The following is a 15,851-nucleotide window of genomic DNA, read 5'->3' on the forward strand; positions in this document are numbered from 1 at the left end:
TGTTTCATGTATCTCAAGGTGGCCTGGAACTTGCTATATAGCCAAAAATGACCTCGAATTCCCAATCTTCCTGCCTCCACTTCCCAAGTGCTGGGACTATAGACATGCGTTATTACACCTGATGTTTATTTTAACTTTTTAGGCAAGTTCTCCCTATGTAGGCTCAGCTGGTCTCAAACTCTGTATGTACACCAGGGTGGCCTTGAACTCACAGAGATCCTCCTGTGTGTGCCTTCTAAGTATGGGGATTACAGAAGTGCATTACCACATCCAGCTACTCCAGCTACTATTCAAAAAAATGTTAAATCATTTGCGAAAAGACTATCTCTGCAAAGAGATATTAGACACTTCCAATAGTAATTGCTTCCAAAGATACTGAGCAGCAGAAACAAAGAAGGTATCATTTCCCTCTGTGCTTTTTTTCATACCTTAAAAAAAAAAAATCCCACTAAGGGGCTGTAGACCAGCTCAGTGCTTAAGAGCACTGACTGTTCATGTAGAGGACCCGGGTTCAATTCCCAGCATTCAAATGGTCCCTCACAACTGCCTGTAACTCCAGTTCTAAGGTATCTGACACCCTCACACCGACATACATACAGCCTGAACACCAATACACACAAAATAAGAAATAAATCATAAAAATAAATAAAAAGGCTGCCATGCAAATTAAACTTGAATAATTTTTAAAGAAACATAATATTCCTGAACAGCTTATATTTTTAATTTCAATTATACCCTGCTTGTATTTCAAACTGCTCAAGATACCTATTTCCTCACACCCTTTTCCAACAAAATTGAAAAACCTCGTAAAAAAATTTATATTTTATGCTATAATCTATAAAATGTACTTCATTAGCTATAAAACATGGATTTACTTTTGGTCCTGTGAAGTGCTCCAAGGAGGTAGGCACTACCATTCGAGAGGCATTTGCCAAGCTTTCCATTATCCCTGTGCAGAAAGGCTACCGGGGGAACAAGATTGGCAAGCCCCACACTGGTCCATGAAAGAAGACAGGCTACTGTGCTCTGTGCTGGTCTCACCCGTCCCCAGAGGAACCGGCATTGTCTTTGCTCCTGTGCCCAAGAAGCTGCTGCTGATGGCCAACATGGATGACTGCCACACATCAGCCAGGGGCTGCACTGCCATCCTGGGCAACATTGCCAAGGTCACCTTTGATGCCATCTCCAAGACCTGCAGCTACCTGACCCTGACCTCTGGAAAGACTGTTCACCAAGTCTCCTTATCAGGAATTTATTGAACATCTTGTAAAGATCCATACCAGATTTTGTTCAGAGGACCAAGACTCCAGCTGTGGCCACCATATAGGGCTTTTATACAAGAAAAATAAAAGTTCATTAAGTCGGGAAAATGGATTTTTTAATTTTTCTTTTTTCTCAAATCAAGTATATGGGTGTCTGTGTCTGCACATAGGTATATGCATATGAGTATATGTGCCCCCAGAAACCAGAAGAGGGGACCAGATGCCTTGGACTTGGAGTTACAAGCAATTATGAACTGTCTAATATGGGGGCTAGGAACTGAACTGTGTATCTCTCCAGTTGGATATTTTTAAATTTAATTGTTTTTTCATTATACACCATTTTTGAGATTTAATAAAATAAAGAAATTTTAAGCTGGATGGTGGTAGCATGGTGGCGCACACCTTTGATCCCAGCACTCAAGAGGCAGAGGCAGGCAGATGTCTGTGAGTTCGAGGACAGCCTGGTCTACAGAGTTCCAGGACAGACAATGCTACACAGAGAAATCTAGCATCCAAAACAAACAAACAGAAAAAAAAAAGTCCATTGTTCTAATGAAGCCTGTAATCTCAGCGCTTGGGAGGTGGAAGCAGGAGGATTTTGTTCACAAAGACAGCCTAGGGTACCATGAGACTGTTTAAAAAGAACTGAAGACAGTCAACTCAGTTGTGTAAAGCAATAGCATTTACTCTTTCTACAGTGACTAAACATGAAAATCCCTCAAGCAACTTCAGTGTGACTCTTATTACCTCAACAGCAATCTGATTTGGCATTTAGGATAATTCTGTAATTCATCCCAGGAAAAGTGTTTTAAATTATGTTAATTACTATATAACCCTTAGTTAAGGTCAGCAGCAGTGGTATGGGAACGGCTTCTGAGAAATGCTGTTTCAAGTCGGCCTTCACAGAGAAAACTCTCACCTAATTTGTGATCAAGTTAATAGTATGCTTTGAGGTCATTTCTAACTATGAACGGACTTACACTTTATATTCAACCTGTTCAGAATTAACTGACCTAAAGAAACACTGCAATCAATCTTACTATACTTTGGACTTGTAGTGTAACTCCAAGCTCAGCTAAAGTCACAGCTTTGATGCTGTTCTTATCAGCAGGGCCAGAAAAACAATTTTCTCCCTTAGGAGATTTGAATAAAAAATTAAGGCAAAAGCTCCTGATTCCTTTTTGTTTTTGTTTTTTTCCAAGACAGGGTTTCACTGTGTATTCCTGGTTGTCCTGGAACTCACTCTGTAGACCAGGCTGGCCTAGAACTCAGAGATCCGCCTGGCTCTGCCTCCCGAGTGCTGGGAATAAAGGCATGTGCCACCACCGCCCGGCTCCTGCAGTCCTTTTTATTGCCACATTTGCTGTGCAGCTCAACAAAGACAACCTTTGGTCAGCATTTTAGATTAGGTGATTAGAACAGTAGAAACCTAAAGTCTGAATTCTTGTGCACATGCCCAAATAGAGATACACATAATTAAAAATAAATATAAATCTCAAAAAAAAAAAAAAAGAAATGCATTCCCAAATAAACATGTCAACAATTGTTAAAAAGGTAAGGAAGCAGTTTTATTTTAAAACAAATACCAATTAAATCAGCAAATAACTTTTATCAATGTAAATTCTTTTTAAATAGAAACTGAGCATGTATGTATCAAATTACACTTTCATTCACTGGCACAACACACTTGGAAAACAAGCTAACACAAATGAAAATACACTGTGTACAATGTATGCAGATAGCACGCCACCATTTTCCAAGACCATCATTTTTGGCCACCACTTTCCAGACCATAATTTTTACATGAATATACTGGCAAGTAGAGAAAATTAATGCACACACTTAACATATACACACTAGAATCCAAAGCGCCATGTAAATATAACACGGGTGCTTACAGAAGCATAAACACAGCTTGGTCTGAAACAGGGGTTTATGCAACAATGTTGTGACCGTGTGAGCAATGACTAATGTGGAGACTGAGATTCATGAAATCCTTATGCCCTAAGCAAAAAATGAAGAAACCAAACAGGAAGTCACACACCCTGCTGCAAGCCAGCTTCTTCTAAGATGAAAATGTGAAGAGAACTCAGGAATGCCAATTCTTTTATCTCAAGTAAAACTGTGAAGACAGAGACAGTCTAAATTCTTTTTGCTTTGAAGGCCCTGCTGCAGACCTGCTGCTCCGCCTCGTGGCTTTGGGAAGTAAAGCTGAAGAAGTTGTTAAGGGCTTCAGGTGCGGTGGGGGAATCCACAAAGAACGGTCTGAACTGAACATCTTCATCTCCACCGCCTCGGCTTCCAACTGGGGTACGGTCCAGATGAAACTTTGAGCTGTTCCCTAGGGGAGAAAATTAGGGAAGAATGTAAGAATATTTCCTAATAGATCTTTAGGAACAAACTAATAGCCATTGAACAAATATTTTAACAAAATTCAACTCCTATGAGATGGATAATTATCTTAAACTCATCTCCTATGATAAGATAAATACAGACCTAACCCAAGACCAAAGACTACATCACCCAGCTCCTCCCCTACCACAGAACACACTATACCTTCTGTGAAAACTCAGATTGAATAAACATCTGACTATTTCTACCAGACCCCTCCTTGGCTTTAACAGACTTCATTGAAGAGGAAAAGGCTGACTGTATCTGCCTAAAATAGCCTGATTGTATCCGCCTAAAATAATTGCTCAGTGCTTAAGAGCAGCTGTGGCTCTTGGAGCAGACCCAGGTTTGATTCCTAGCACTCACATAGTGGATCACAACCATCCAGTTCCATGGGATCCAACTCTCTCTTATGGCCTCCATGAATAGTACACAAGTGGTATACATACTTACACACAGGCAACACATACACATAAAAAAGAAATCTTTTTTAAAATGTACAAAATGAATGAAGAAACACATGCAAGGACAAGAAAAATATGTACAACAGCCATTTGGAATGACTAAATTATTGTAGAATAATCTTTTTGTACACTGTGAAAATGTATCTTTGCCAAGGCACCTTCTGATTGGGTTAATAAAGAGCTGAATGACCAATAGCTAAGCAGGAAGAAGTTAGCTGGGACTTCCAGGCAGAGAGAAAGGAGGAGATGAATCTAGACACAGGGGAGATGCCAGAGAAAACAGGAAGTACAAGATGGAAGAAAGGTAAAAAGCCACGAGGCAAAACATAGATTAATATAACTGGGTTAGTTTAAGTTATAAGAGCTAATGGGATAAGCCTAAGCAATAGGCCAAGCTTTCATAATTAATAATAAGTCTCCATGTCATTATTTGGGAACTGGTGATACAGAGAAAGACTCCCTATACTAAATTGCCATTTATAAATAATGAAGCTAGGCAAGAAACTTCATTTTCACACTGTATCTCATTCTAGTACTGAAACTAGTTTGTAGACCAATTGATCTCAAACTCAGAGCAATCCACCTGCCACAGCCTCCTGGGTACTGGGATTAAAGGCTTGCACCACCATGCCAGGCAGGAACCTTCCTTCCTTATTTATTTATTTGTCTTTTTTCCAGACAGGGTCTCACTATGTAGCTTTGGCTGTCCTGGAACTCAGAGCTCCATCTGCCTCTGCCTCTCATGGACTGGACTAAAGGCTGCCCCATTAGACCTGGCCACAAAACATTTTGTTTGCACATTCTTATCACCTCATTCCCATTCTAGAACATCATTCTCTCTCACTGAACCCTAATAAATGCCAAAATTTGAGTACTTGGAAAAGCCTACCACAAGAGACTTCAATGTTTTTTGGGGGATTTTTTTGTTGTTGTTGTTGTTTTGGAGCTGAGGATCGAACACAGGGCCTTGTGCTTGCTACGCAAGCACTCTACCACTGAGCTAAATCCCCAACCCGAGACTTCAATGTTGTATACCAATTTATAAAATTATATTAGCCGGGCAGTGGTGGCACACGCCTTTAATCCCAGCACTCGGGAGGCAGAGCCAGGCGGATCTCTGTGAGTTCCAGGCCAGCCTGGGCTACCAAGTAAGCTCCAGGAAAGGCGCAAAGCTACGCAGAGAAACTCTGTCTCAAAAAACCAAAAAATAAGCCGGGCGGTGGTGGCGCACGCCTTTAATCCCAGCACTCGGGAGGCAGAGCCAGGTGGATCTCTGTGAGTTCGAGGCCAGCCTGGGCTACCAAGTGAGTTCCAGGAAAAAGGCGCAAAGCTACACAGAGAAACCCTGTCTCGGAAAACCAAAAAAAAAAAAATAAAATAAAATAAAATAAAATAAAATAAAATAAAATTATATTAATACTGAGGGGGAAACTACTGGATTCTGTTACACTGGTGTTATCAAGGGAAGAACTGGAAATGAGTCACCCACCTATCAAAAAAGATCCTGAGTCAGCCTAGATTTTGAATTGCATACTGGGACAATAATTACATCCTCACTACTCAGAATCATGCCCAAGAGCCAGGCACATAAAACATATTTGGTAAATTATGTGATGACTGAATAAACAATTAATGATCAAAGGGCGGAAACAAGAACTATGCAATCTGGGCCAGTCAGCAAGGTGGCCCAATGAGTAAGGGTGCATGCTACCTAGACCGAGAACTTGAGTTCAATCCCCAGGACCCACGTGGTGCATGGAGATTCATGTAGTTGTCCTCTGACCTATCCATGTGTATTGTGGCACATATATAATGCCCACACAGACACAGACACACACAGACACAGACACACACACACACACACACACACACACACACACACACACACACACACACACCCCAAGCAAATAAATGTAATGAAATAAAAATACATGTTGGCATGTGAAAGAAACTAAAACACAGCCTTGTTGGCAAATGCAGGAGAGCTGGTTAAAGGATGGGCTGTGCAATGCAAATCACATGAAAACAAGAAACAGCAGTGCTAACACTCACTAATGAAAAGCTCTAGCTCATACTAACTACCACCACTAAATAGCTAGCAGAGTACAACTTGAACATTTGTTTTGCAGAGATTAATTCTTCTCAAATTGAAAATAACTTAAACTAGGCATGGTGGCATACTCCTTTAATCCCAGGATTCAAGAGGCAGAGGCAAGCAGATCTGTGAGTTTGAGGACAGTCTTGTCTACACAGTGAATTCTAGAACAGCCAGGGTTGAGACCTTGTCTCAAAAAAATAAAATGATAAAGACAATTAAATATATACAAATACAACTGAAAGCAATATTGTACAGAATAAGACAAGGAATCCCCAGCTTACCATGGCTCACCACTCTCGAAGCCTTCTGGGTGTGCAGAACTACGCAGCACAGTGTGAAAAATCATAATTTAAAAACTAGGTGTTGGGTATTAGATTCCTTCTTACCTAATGGAAAGCCAAAGACACCAGACTGTGCAATTGTAGCTTGTTCCAGGGAACCTTCTTGGCTAGCAATAGAGATATTTCGCAGCCTAAGGCTATCATAAAGGCCTTGAAGCTTTTGATACTGGCGATTGCGCTCCATAAGTTTTTCAGAGATATCACTAAACTTTTTCTTGTATTCTTCTAGAACTTTCTTCATGGATGTGACCTCTCCTTTCATAGAGGTCAATTCTACATCCTTGCTCTGTATTTGCTGTGTATATATCTTTTCCATCTGTTTCAGATGGCTCTCAGCCTTGCTGAAATTATATTCTTGATAGAGACGTTCCTGGTGTACCTGTCCAAATAAATGAGAAGCACCACAATGTTAGAGACTGTAGAACCTCATCCAAGCTCAAGTGGAAAGGATGCTTATACAGGGATATAATTATTACAATATTTAAAGCCAGATAAAAAACATAATCACGTGGGGCAGTGCACGTGGTGGTACACGTCTTGAATCCCAGCACTTGGGAGGCAGAGACAGGCGATCTCTGTGAGTTCAAGGCCAGCCTGATCTACAGACCTGGATCCAGGACAGTCAAAACTACAAAGAAACCCTGTCTCAAACAAACAAACAAACAAACAAACAAGCATAATCACAACATACAATGAGGTGATTACAAAAAATGGGCTACTCAGAAAACCATACTACCAAAACAAGTATGCCTTATCTGCAAGTAACATATCCTAAAGTTTTTAAGAAATACAACAGAAGTTAGGTGTGAAGGTTTATGCATGTAGTATTCACAGACATAGGAAATGTGAGCAGGAGGATCAGGAGCTCAAGGTAAGCCACCTCAGCTAAGGTAAATTCAAGGCCACCTGGGTTACATGAGACAAAACCAAGAAAAAATACATGTTTACAGGTCACATGCACATATATGAAGTCCAATTTCTAATTGATCCAGAGTTAGAAAAATAAGACTCCTCAAATATCCTAGAATGTACACATGTGTAACTCATGTTGGGCAGAACCTGTAACTAGGACATAGCAAACAAAATAGGATGTTACTTCTCTGGTAACTGGAAAAAGCAGCCATGATGGGAAAACAAAGAATGGGAGCAAACTGCAAAATATTAAGGCTTCACGGGATTAACTCAGAATGAATCAGACCTGAATACAAACTGCAAATCAACTCATAGGTGATAACACAAAGGAAATCTAGACACTGTGAAGTTGGCAATGACAGTTATATTATCTATTTTTTATGTTGCCTGAATGTATGTATGTGCACCAGTCAGAAGAAGGCTTCAGGTTCTCTGAGACTAGAGTTATGCATGACTGGGAGCCACCATGTGTGGATGCCAGGAATCGAACCCAGGCCCTCCATGAAAGCCACAAGTGAAGTCTTTACCAGTGAGCCATTTTCTCAGCCCCACCAATGACTTTTAGACAACATCAAAAAAGTCACTGAAGATGTCAATAAAATAAAAATCTCTACTCCGTGAAAGGCACTGTTGAATGAAAAAGACAAATCATACTTGCAAAAGATCTGAAAAGGGCTGCTATCCAAAATAAGAAAGGATGCTTAAACAGCAGTAACAACAAAACCACTTTAAAAATGGGCAAAGTCGGGGCATGGTGGCATATTCCTTTAATCCCAACACTCAGAAGGCAGAGGCAGGTTCTGTGTGCTTTAAGCCAGCCTAGCCTACATAGATAATTCCAGACCAGCTAGGATTACATGAGACCCTGTCCAAAAACAAAAAACAACAGCCTGAAGACCTCAGTTCAACCTCAAGATTGTACATGATGGAGAAACCCAATTCCCACGAATTGTTATCTGACCTGTGGATCCAGAACATGCACACACAATAACTAAACGTAAAAACAGGCACAAAAAAAAAAATGAGCAGAGGTTCCTATCATTTCTCAGGAAAATTAAGGAGATTCTACTCTACCTCATTAAAATGGCCAAAATTATAATTTGTCATTTTTGGCAGGAATACAAAGTAGTACAGCCAGTGGAAAACAGTTTAGCAGTTTCCTACAAAAACATGATCAGGGCTGAAAAAGTGCTTGGCTAGCATATGCAAGACCCTGGGTTTGGTTGTGAGCACTACAAAAAAATTCTTGAGCTAGCTGATGAACAAATGTGTAGGTAATTGTCACACAGTATAAACAATAAAACAAAAGTATGAGTACAAACAGTTCCTCACAAAATATAAAAACAAAAATATCTACTTAGCACATGATTAATACTTGTAATAAAAATTAGGGGAGAACATTTAAAGAAGGTTTTCTGTACATTCATGCATGTGTAAGAAATACAAATATAATAGTGAAAGGACTTTTAAAGGAAATCCCTCAGAAGGGAGTTACAGATTTAGCACAGTGGTAAAGCACTTACCTTTTAAGCACAAGGCCTTGGGTTCAGCAGCATCCCATACCAAGACAAAAAGAGATCCTACCAAGGCCTCAGATGATACTTCAGTGTACGCTGTATTTGCGCACATGGAGGCTGATGTTTGCACACATGAGAGGCCAGCTCTCCTATGGGTGCTGAATCAGGTCCTCATGCTCACACAAGCACTTGACCCACTGAGACATCTCCCCAGCCCCTAAGCACTAACCTGGTATGTCCAGAAGGCCAATGCTCGGGAGCTAATGTCCAAAACAATCTCTGGTCGAAGCCCTGCCAATACCATAGCTTTATATTCCTCTGACGGGCTGAGTTCGGTACGGACAATATCTAGCTTTCCAGAAAGGGTACTGTTGCAGGCAGGGCAGATAGCTGGTGAACGGCTGAATTCACCACTGCCATGCTGGTCACAGAAGATGTGAGAGCAGGCAGTAACCCAAGCATAGCCAGAAAGCTTGAGACGACATTTTCGATAATTGCAAAGCAACATGTCCTCATACAAAGACATGATAATAGCCTCCAGAAGAAGAATCCTAACAAGGAATAAAGGAAGAGATAAGTCAAATTGTAATGAATATGGAATTTTTTAAAAATGTACTTTTATTCTGACAAAAAAATGGACATTTTTGGGCATTTATTAAAATTATATTGATTTCAGCCTCAATACTGTGGTCTTTCCTTATATATATACAGATAGTTCCAACTCTTACCAATGCCAAGAATACTATGTACATGACAAATGTTTAGAACATCACAAATAAAAATTCAATCTGTCTGTTGTGTCATTTTCCAACACTAGAACATAAAGCATTCTATTAAGGCCAGGCGTCATGGTGCAAGCCTTTAATACAGTATTTGGGCTGTAGAAGCAGGCAGATCTTTGTAAATTCAAGGTCAGCCTGATCTATATAGTAAGATCCAGGACAGTCAGGGCTAGTACATCTTGTACTTGGCAAGCATGAGGCTGCACATAACTACAGGGACTTTTCAGTAAAAAATTAAGTGACACTCTTAAGGATTTTTTTTTATACATCTTGATTTCTCATATTTCTTAACTGAACTGCCTTAATTAAAAGACTAGCTGCCTGATAAAATTAGATATAAACTAAGCTAATTCATCTATGATGAAGCCTGAAAATCTACATTAAAATGTTTGTTTAAATTTTATTATCAGTTAAATAATACATCTATTTATTATTTATTGCCATAGTTTGATTTAACACATTGACAATTCTCTAGACTAAGTTACTTTTCAGTAGTGTCCACATATGGAAAGCAGTAGCACTAACAAGTCATATATTGAATAATAGTGGTGTATCAATTATACACCAAGGAAAAGTGAGCACATTCAACGTACAACTTAAGAATGTTTCCTTAACAGGGCGACGGACCACACCTGCAATCCCAGCACTGCGGAGGCTGAAGCTGGGCATCCCTTGCTCGAGGCCAGCCTGGGCTACACAGCAAGCTCCTGTCTCAAAAACAAAACACATTCCCCATGCTGGAGTGTCTCGCCCAGCCTTGATGCAGGGGATGAGCTTGGTCCTGCCTCAACGTGATATGCCATGCTTTGTTGACGCCCATGGGAAGCCTGTCCCTTTCTGAACGAAGAGGATTGGATGGAGGGGGTGAGGAGGTCGGGGGAGGGAATAGGAAGAGAGGAGGGAGGGGGAAACTGTAATTGGTATGTTAAATAAATGAAAAAAAATATTAATTTAAAAAAAGAAAGAAAAGTAAACGATGATGATGATGCTGTAGTAATGGGGTCAGTGGACATGCTGACACCTTCATCTCAAATGCCACACCTGCACAACCCACCACCACCTGAGAGGCAGCCCCTACAAGATGAGTAGCCCGAAGTCATCCCTGGATCCGGCGACTCTGAGGCCACCACGCGCTACGAGACAGCCTTCCAAGGGACCCATACACAGCCGTCCTTGCTGAATTTCCATTTCCCGTTCACCTGACAGCCAGCGGCCAGCCTGACTTGACCTCCCCGTCCTAGCTGGAGCGGACGGCGCCGCCAACTCCGCCACAGGGCAGGCGGGAAAGCCGTACCCACGAGGCCGGCCGAGTGCTTCAGAACAAGACCCACCACACTGTGTTCACTGGAGTTTCAGCCTTTTCCCCCCACCGCTCACAGAGATCAACGACGACGACGGACAAAATACCTGCAGCAAAGCAAGCTAGAGGCGCCGGCCGGCCTTCCACCGAGCGAGGCACGCAGGCTCCGCGTGGCCGGCCGAGCTGTCAGGGCGCATGCGTGCCGGCCGGCCGGCCGCGGGGCCTGCTGGGTAGCACGAGGCGGGCTGCTGGGGAGCACTCGGTGCTCGGTGCTGAGGTGATCTCTCCGCCAGAGGCTTGTCCTCCCGCTTTCCCCCGTCCGCATACACGCAGGGTCGGTATTGCAGATATTCACAAGGAAGCAATAGGCCGGGCGGTGGCGGCTGTGTCACGCGCCTTCAACCCCAGCACTCGGGAGGGAGAAGCAGGCGGATCTCTGTGAGTTCGAGGCCAGCCTGGTCTCAGGCGCGGGGAAAACCTGTCTCAAAAAAAACCAAAAGCCAAAAAAAAAAAAAGCAGCATCAGCGGCAACGGGATCAAGTGCCATACTTTTGTGAAAGATTTCTCGACGCTGAGACCCGGTCCTCTAGGTCAGCAGTAACTACTGAGGCATCCCTCCAGCCCCAGGAGTCGGAACTTTGAGATAGCTTTGCTGGTAGCATTCAAATAGTTAAGGGGATTATTTTGTTCTCAAGATTGATTTATGTAATTTATGTAACGTGGCTGTTGTCTGCGTGTACATCAGCACTCCAGCAGAGGGCACAGGATCCCATGAAACTAGCTGTGCCCCACCATGTGGTGCTGGGAATTGAACTCAGGACCTCGGGAAGAGCAGCAGCCGCCAGTGCTCTTAACTGCTGAGCCATCCCGTCAACTCCTAAATACTGCTGTAACTTTGCCCTTCAGCGGTTATCTGTGGTTTTCCTGCCTGTCAGTGGTTTTTTGTTTGTCTTGTTTTGTTTTTTGTCTTTTAGGATGCAAACCATAATGGCATTCTCTTGCAGGCACCTTCTCAGAAGAGATGACCCTGTTATGAGCTAATTATAGCTACATAATGGACACCAACCAATGGACTTTCCCAATATTAGACCTCTTTCTCTTTGATTTTTGAGACAGGCTCCATGTTTCCTACAGCGGCCTTAAACTCACTGCGTAGCACAGGATGACCTTGAACTTCTGAACTTTTACTAAAGGCTGGGATCAGGAAAGTGTGTGCTGGAGATCTAGAACCGGGTTTTCATACTGAAGGGACCAAGCAGACACCATAACAAGCTGCTCAGTCTTCTCTCAGAGATTGGGCCTCAATTTCAGTTTCCTGAGACTGAGCAAGCATTTTCTGAGAGGGTCATGAACAAAAGATAGTCACTGATGCCCCTGGGAGCAGGGACAGGGAGGGAGACAGGATGCACCAAGCCTGGGCCACTGAGCCAGCCCCCAGTCAGTACATGCTAGGCCAGCCAGCCTCCAAAGCAGCTCAAAGACAAAGCCTGGGACTTGTCCAGGCCTGCCCCAAAAATGGGTAACTGTAACCTCCAACTAACTCTAGCCAATTAAAAGTTACTGACATGATTGCCACTGGCATAAACCAATCCTGAGTCTATTCCTATGTAGTCTGTAGACCCCAAGACCCCCACCCCACCCCTTGCTTTACTCCCTATAAGTACCCTGCCCCCTTGCTAACTCGGGACCTCTCCTGCTCCGCTGCTGTGTCAGACAGATAGAGGCCTGGGTTAACTTGCAACAGCAAAAAGATTCTGCTTTTGCATTGGATTCGGTCTCTTGATGGTCTTTGGGGGACTATGGGTACAACAATACATGTTAGGCAAACAACTAAGCTACAGCCATTAGACCCGATTCCTTCCATTAATGAAATTGCTCTAACATTTGCTTTTCCCCCTAGCAACTTAATCCTACTGGTACAAATTAGTCAAGGGAAATTGGAAAAGTGAATATTAGGTTTGTATGAAGAAATAAAGGATGAGAATTTAGACAGCCTCCAACGATAGCAGACTTTATTCAAAGATAGGAGATGTGGCATCTCTAGTTCTAGACAGGACATAATCAGGGCACAGGACCCAGTCACTAAATGACCAGAGTTCAACTGAATGAAAATTACATGCTTCAAGATGGGGTTTCTGTAGCTACGGAGAATGGAGAAGCAAAGCTGTTTTCCTTAGGCAAGCTGGGTTTGAAATTGCAGGGTCTGTACTCTTATTCACTCCCCGGGTGTCTGGGCTTGGGGTCAGCACTCAAAACTTACTTCTGCTTCCGGGAACTCAGTTTAGGGCCTTAGCTTGGGGGAGCAGGGTTCCTTTAAGGAGGGTCTTGGGTAAACCATACACTACCTACCATACATTTAAAATAAATGAGCCTTTTGAGTGTCTGGTTTTAACTGTCCCAAACATATAGAGTGGAAATCAAGTACAATCTCACTTAAATTTCCAAGAGTAAAAACACTCAAGACTTCTACAATACTTACTTCAGGCATATAGTAAACCATACCATATTATAGACTTATTTACTCCAATAGATATTGGTTCTAAGCTTTTATAAATTAAATGCTGAGTTAGACAGTGCTGTGGGATGTTCTGTAGGTCCTGTGGGAGCCCATTCTCAGGTTCTTTGTGGCGTTACCCAGCAGGTCCATATAGAGGATGATTAGGACCATGGGCCTGAGTGCAGGTGTTTGAGATGGTCTGCACTTGGCTGTGCTGGGGGATGGTCTGTATGTCAAGTTGCTCTGATTGGTTAATAAATAAAACCTGATCGGCCGTGGCTAGGCAGGATAAAAGGACAGAAAGGCAGAAGCAGACGCTGCAGCCGCCGCAATGACCAGAGAGGCTGCAGCCGCCGCCATGACCAGAGACACTGCAGCCGCTGCCATGACCAGCAGCATGTGAAGACGCCAGTAAGCCACCAGCCACATGGCAAGGTATAGATGTATGGAAATGGATCAATTTAAGATAAAAGCACAGTTAGCAAGATAAGGACAGTTGGCAAGAGGCCTGCCACGTTCATACAGTTTGCAAGCAATATAAGTGTCTGTGTTTATTTGGTTGGGTCTGAGCGGCTGTGGGACTGGCGGGTGACAGAGATTTGTCCTGACTGTGGGCAAGGCGAAAAAATCAAGCTACAAGACAGCCTCTGTGCATGTCTTCCTGACTAACCATGTCAAAAATTCCTACAGAATATCCAAGAGCTGTTAATATAAAATTCTCAAGTAAACTCTATGCTGCCCCATGCATTTCACTGACAGACAAAATGAGAGCTCACTGCTAAAGACAGCAACCAGCAGGACTATCAGGGTTTGCTTTGTGTTCCTGTCCATCTGGCTGCAGGTTGATTCTGGGACACTATTCTGCTGAGTCAGCTTTCAGCTTAAGAGTATGCTGTACCCTTACACTGGATTTTAAACTGCTTTGAAATGTATTATTTATTCACTGGGCCAAGTAGTGGCAGCATATCCCTTTAATCCCAGCACTCAGGAGGAAGAGGCAGGCAGATCTGAGTGCCAGGCCAGCATGGTCTACAGAGTGAGTTCTAATACAGCCAGGCCTGTGACAGAGAAACCTTCTCTCTGAAAAGGGAGGAACTGGGACAGAGAAGGTTCTGGGGTTAAGAGCACTCACTGGCTGGCTGCTCTTGCAGGACTTGGGGGTTCGATTTCCAGCACCCAGATGGCACCTCACTACCGCCTGTTAACTCCCATTCAGTTCTAGGGACTCCGATGTCCTGTCTTCTGACCTCCGTCAGGAATGTAAATGGTGAACAGATGTACATTCAAGCAAAAACACTGGCACACATAAATTTAAAAAAGAAATTTATTAATTGGGAAAACAACCAACCATTTAAATTTAAACATGAGTGTTTCAGTAACTTCCGTAATCAATCACTACAGTCCTGTGAAATATTACAATAAAAGGTCCGCTATAGCTATAGGCCTGGGCCCTGAACTTTTTCCATCCTATAATCACCTCCTGCTTTATAATTGTTTGACTTGGCAAAGTTCAGAAAGCACTGCTGGGGACAGCCTGCCTATCCTCATGAAGCCCGGGAAGACAAGCCAGTTTTGTATGATGGACTACAATCTCACTGCTTAGGCTTTCAGCAGTGAGGAGCAAAGTTTACCTGCAACCATATCATGAAGCATTTAAAGATAAGGCACTCTGATAGGACAGGAATCAGGCATACAAAACAGAAAAAGACCATGGACTTAAATTGCCTTACAAAATGATTGACAGACAAGTGAGTGCCAAACAAAGATTAATCCACTAAGAAAATATTACTCATATAGGGATACACAATATAGTCTCATTCCATACTGTGCCTAATTTTAGAACCAAATTGGGCTTTGGGAGCCAGTTGTAGTGGCATGGGTGTTTCGCCAACATGTCTGCACATGTTTGCCCCATTCCCACCCCTAACTCCCCTGTTCCCCCGAATCTACTCCTGTTCAATTTCTGTTCAGGAAAAGCACAGGCTTCCCATGGCTGTCAACAAAGCACGGCATATCAAGTGGTAGTCAGACTAATCTCCTCCCTTTGTATTAAGGCTGGGCAAGGCAACCCAGTATAAGGAAGAGGGTCCCAAATGCCAGTGGGAGACAGCCCCTGCTCCCACTGTTAGGAGTCCCACAAAAGGACCAAGCTACACAACTGTCCCATATAGACAGAGGGCCTAAGTCAGTCCCATGCAGGCTCCCTAACTGTCAGTTCAGATGCTGTGAGCCCCTATGAGCCAGGTTAGTGAATTATGTGGGTTTTCTTGTGATGGCCTTGACCCCT

At 42.9% G+C, this 15,851-nt stretch overlaps 1 protein-coding gene across 1 annotated transcript; it reads right to left on the bottom strand.

Annotated features, from left to right (window-relative positions):
- Positions 1–2,805: 2,805 nt before the first annotated feature.
- Ccnb1ip1 (cyclin B1 interacting protein 1) lies at positions 2,806–11,330 on the bottom strand. Its single transcript, XM_006994848.4, has 4 exons — positions 11,175–11,330; positions 9,215–9,536; positions 6,602–6,935; positions 2,806–3,603 (listed from the first exon to the last, which is right to left on the bottom strand). The coding sequence occupies exons 2-4, from the start codon at positions 9,509–9,511 to the stop codon at positions 3,404–3,406; spliced, it is 831 nt and encodes a 276-aa protein (XP_006994910.1). The 5' UTR covers positions 9,512–9,536; positions 11,175–11,330; the 3' UTR covers positions 2,806–3,403.
- Positions 11,331–15,851: the final 4,521 nt, after the last annotated feature.

Source organism: Peromyscus maniculatus, chromosome 9 (genome assembly GCF_049852395.1).
Source record: "Peromyscus maniculatus bairdii isolate BWxNUB_F1_BW_parent chromosome 9, HU_Pman_BW_mat_3.1, whole genome shotgun sequence".
Classification (NCBI taxonomy): Eukaryota; Metazoa; Chordata; class Mammalia; order Rodentia; family Cricetidae; genus Peromyscus; species Peromyscus maniculatus.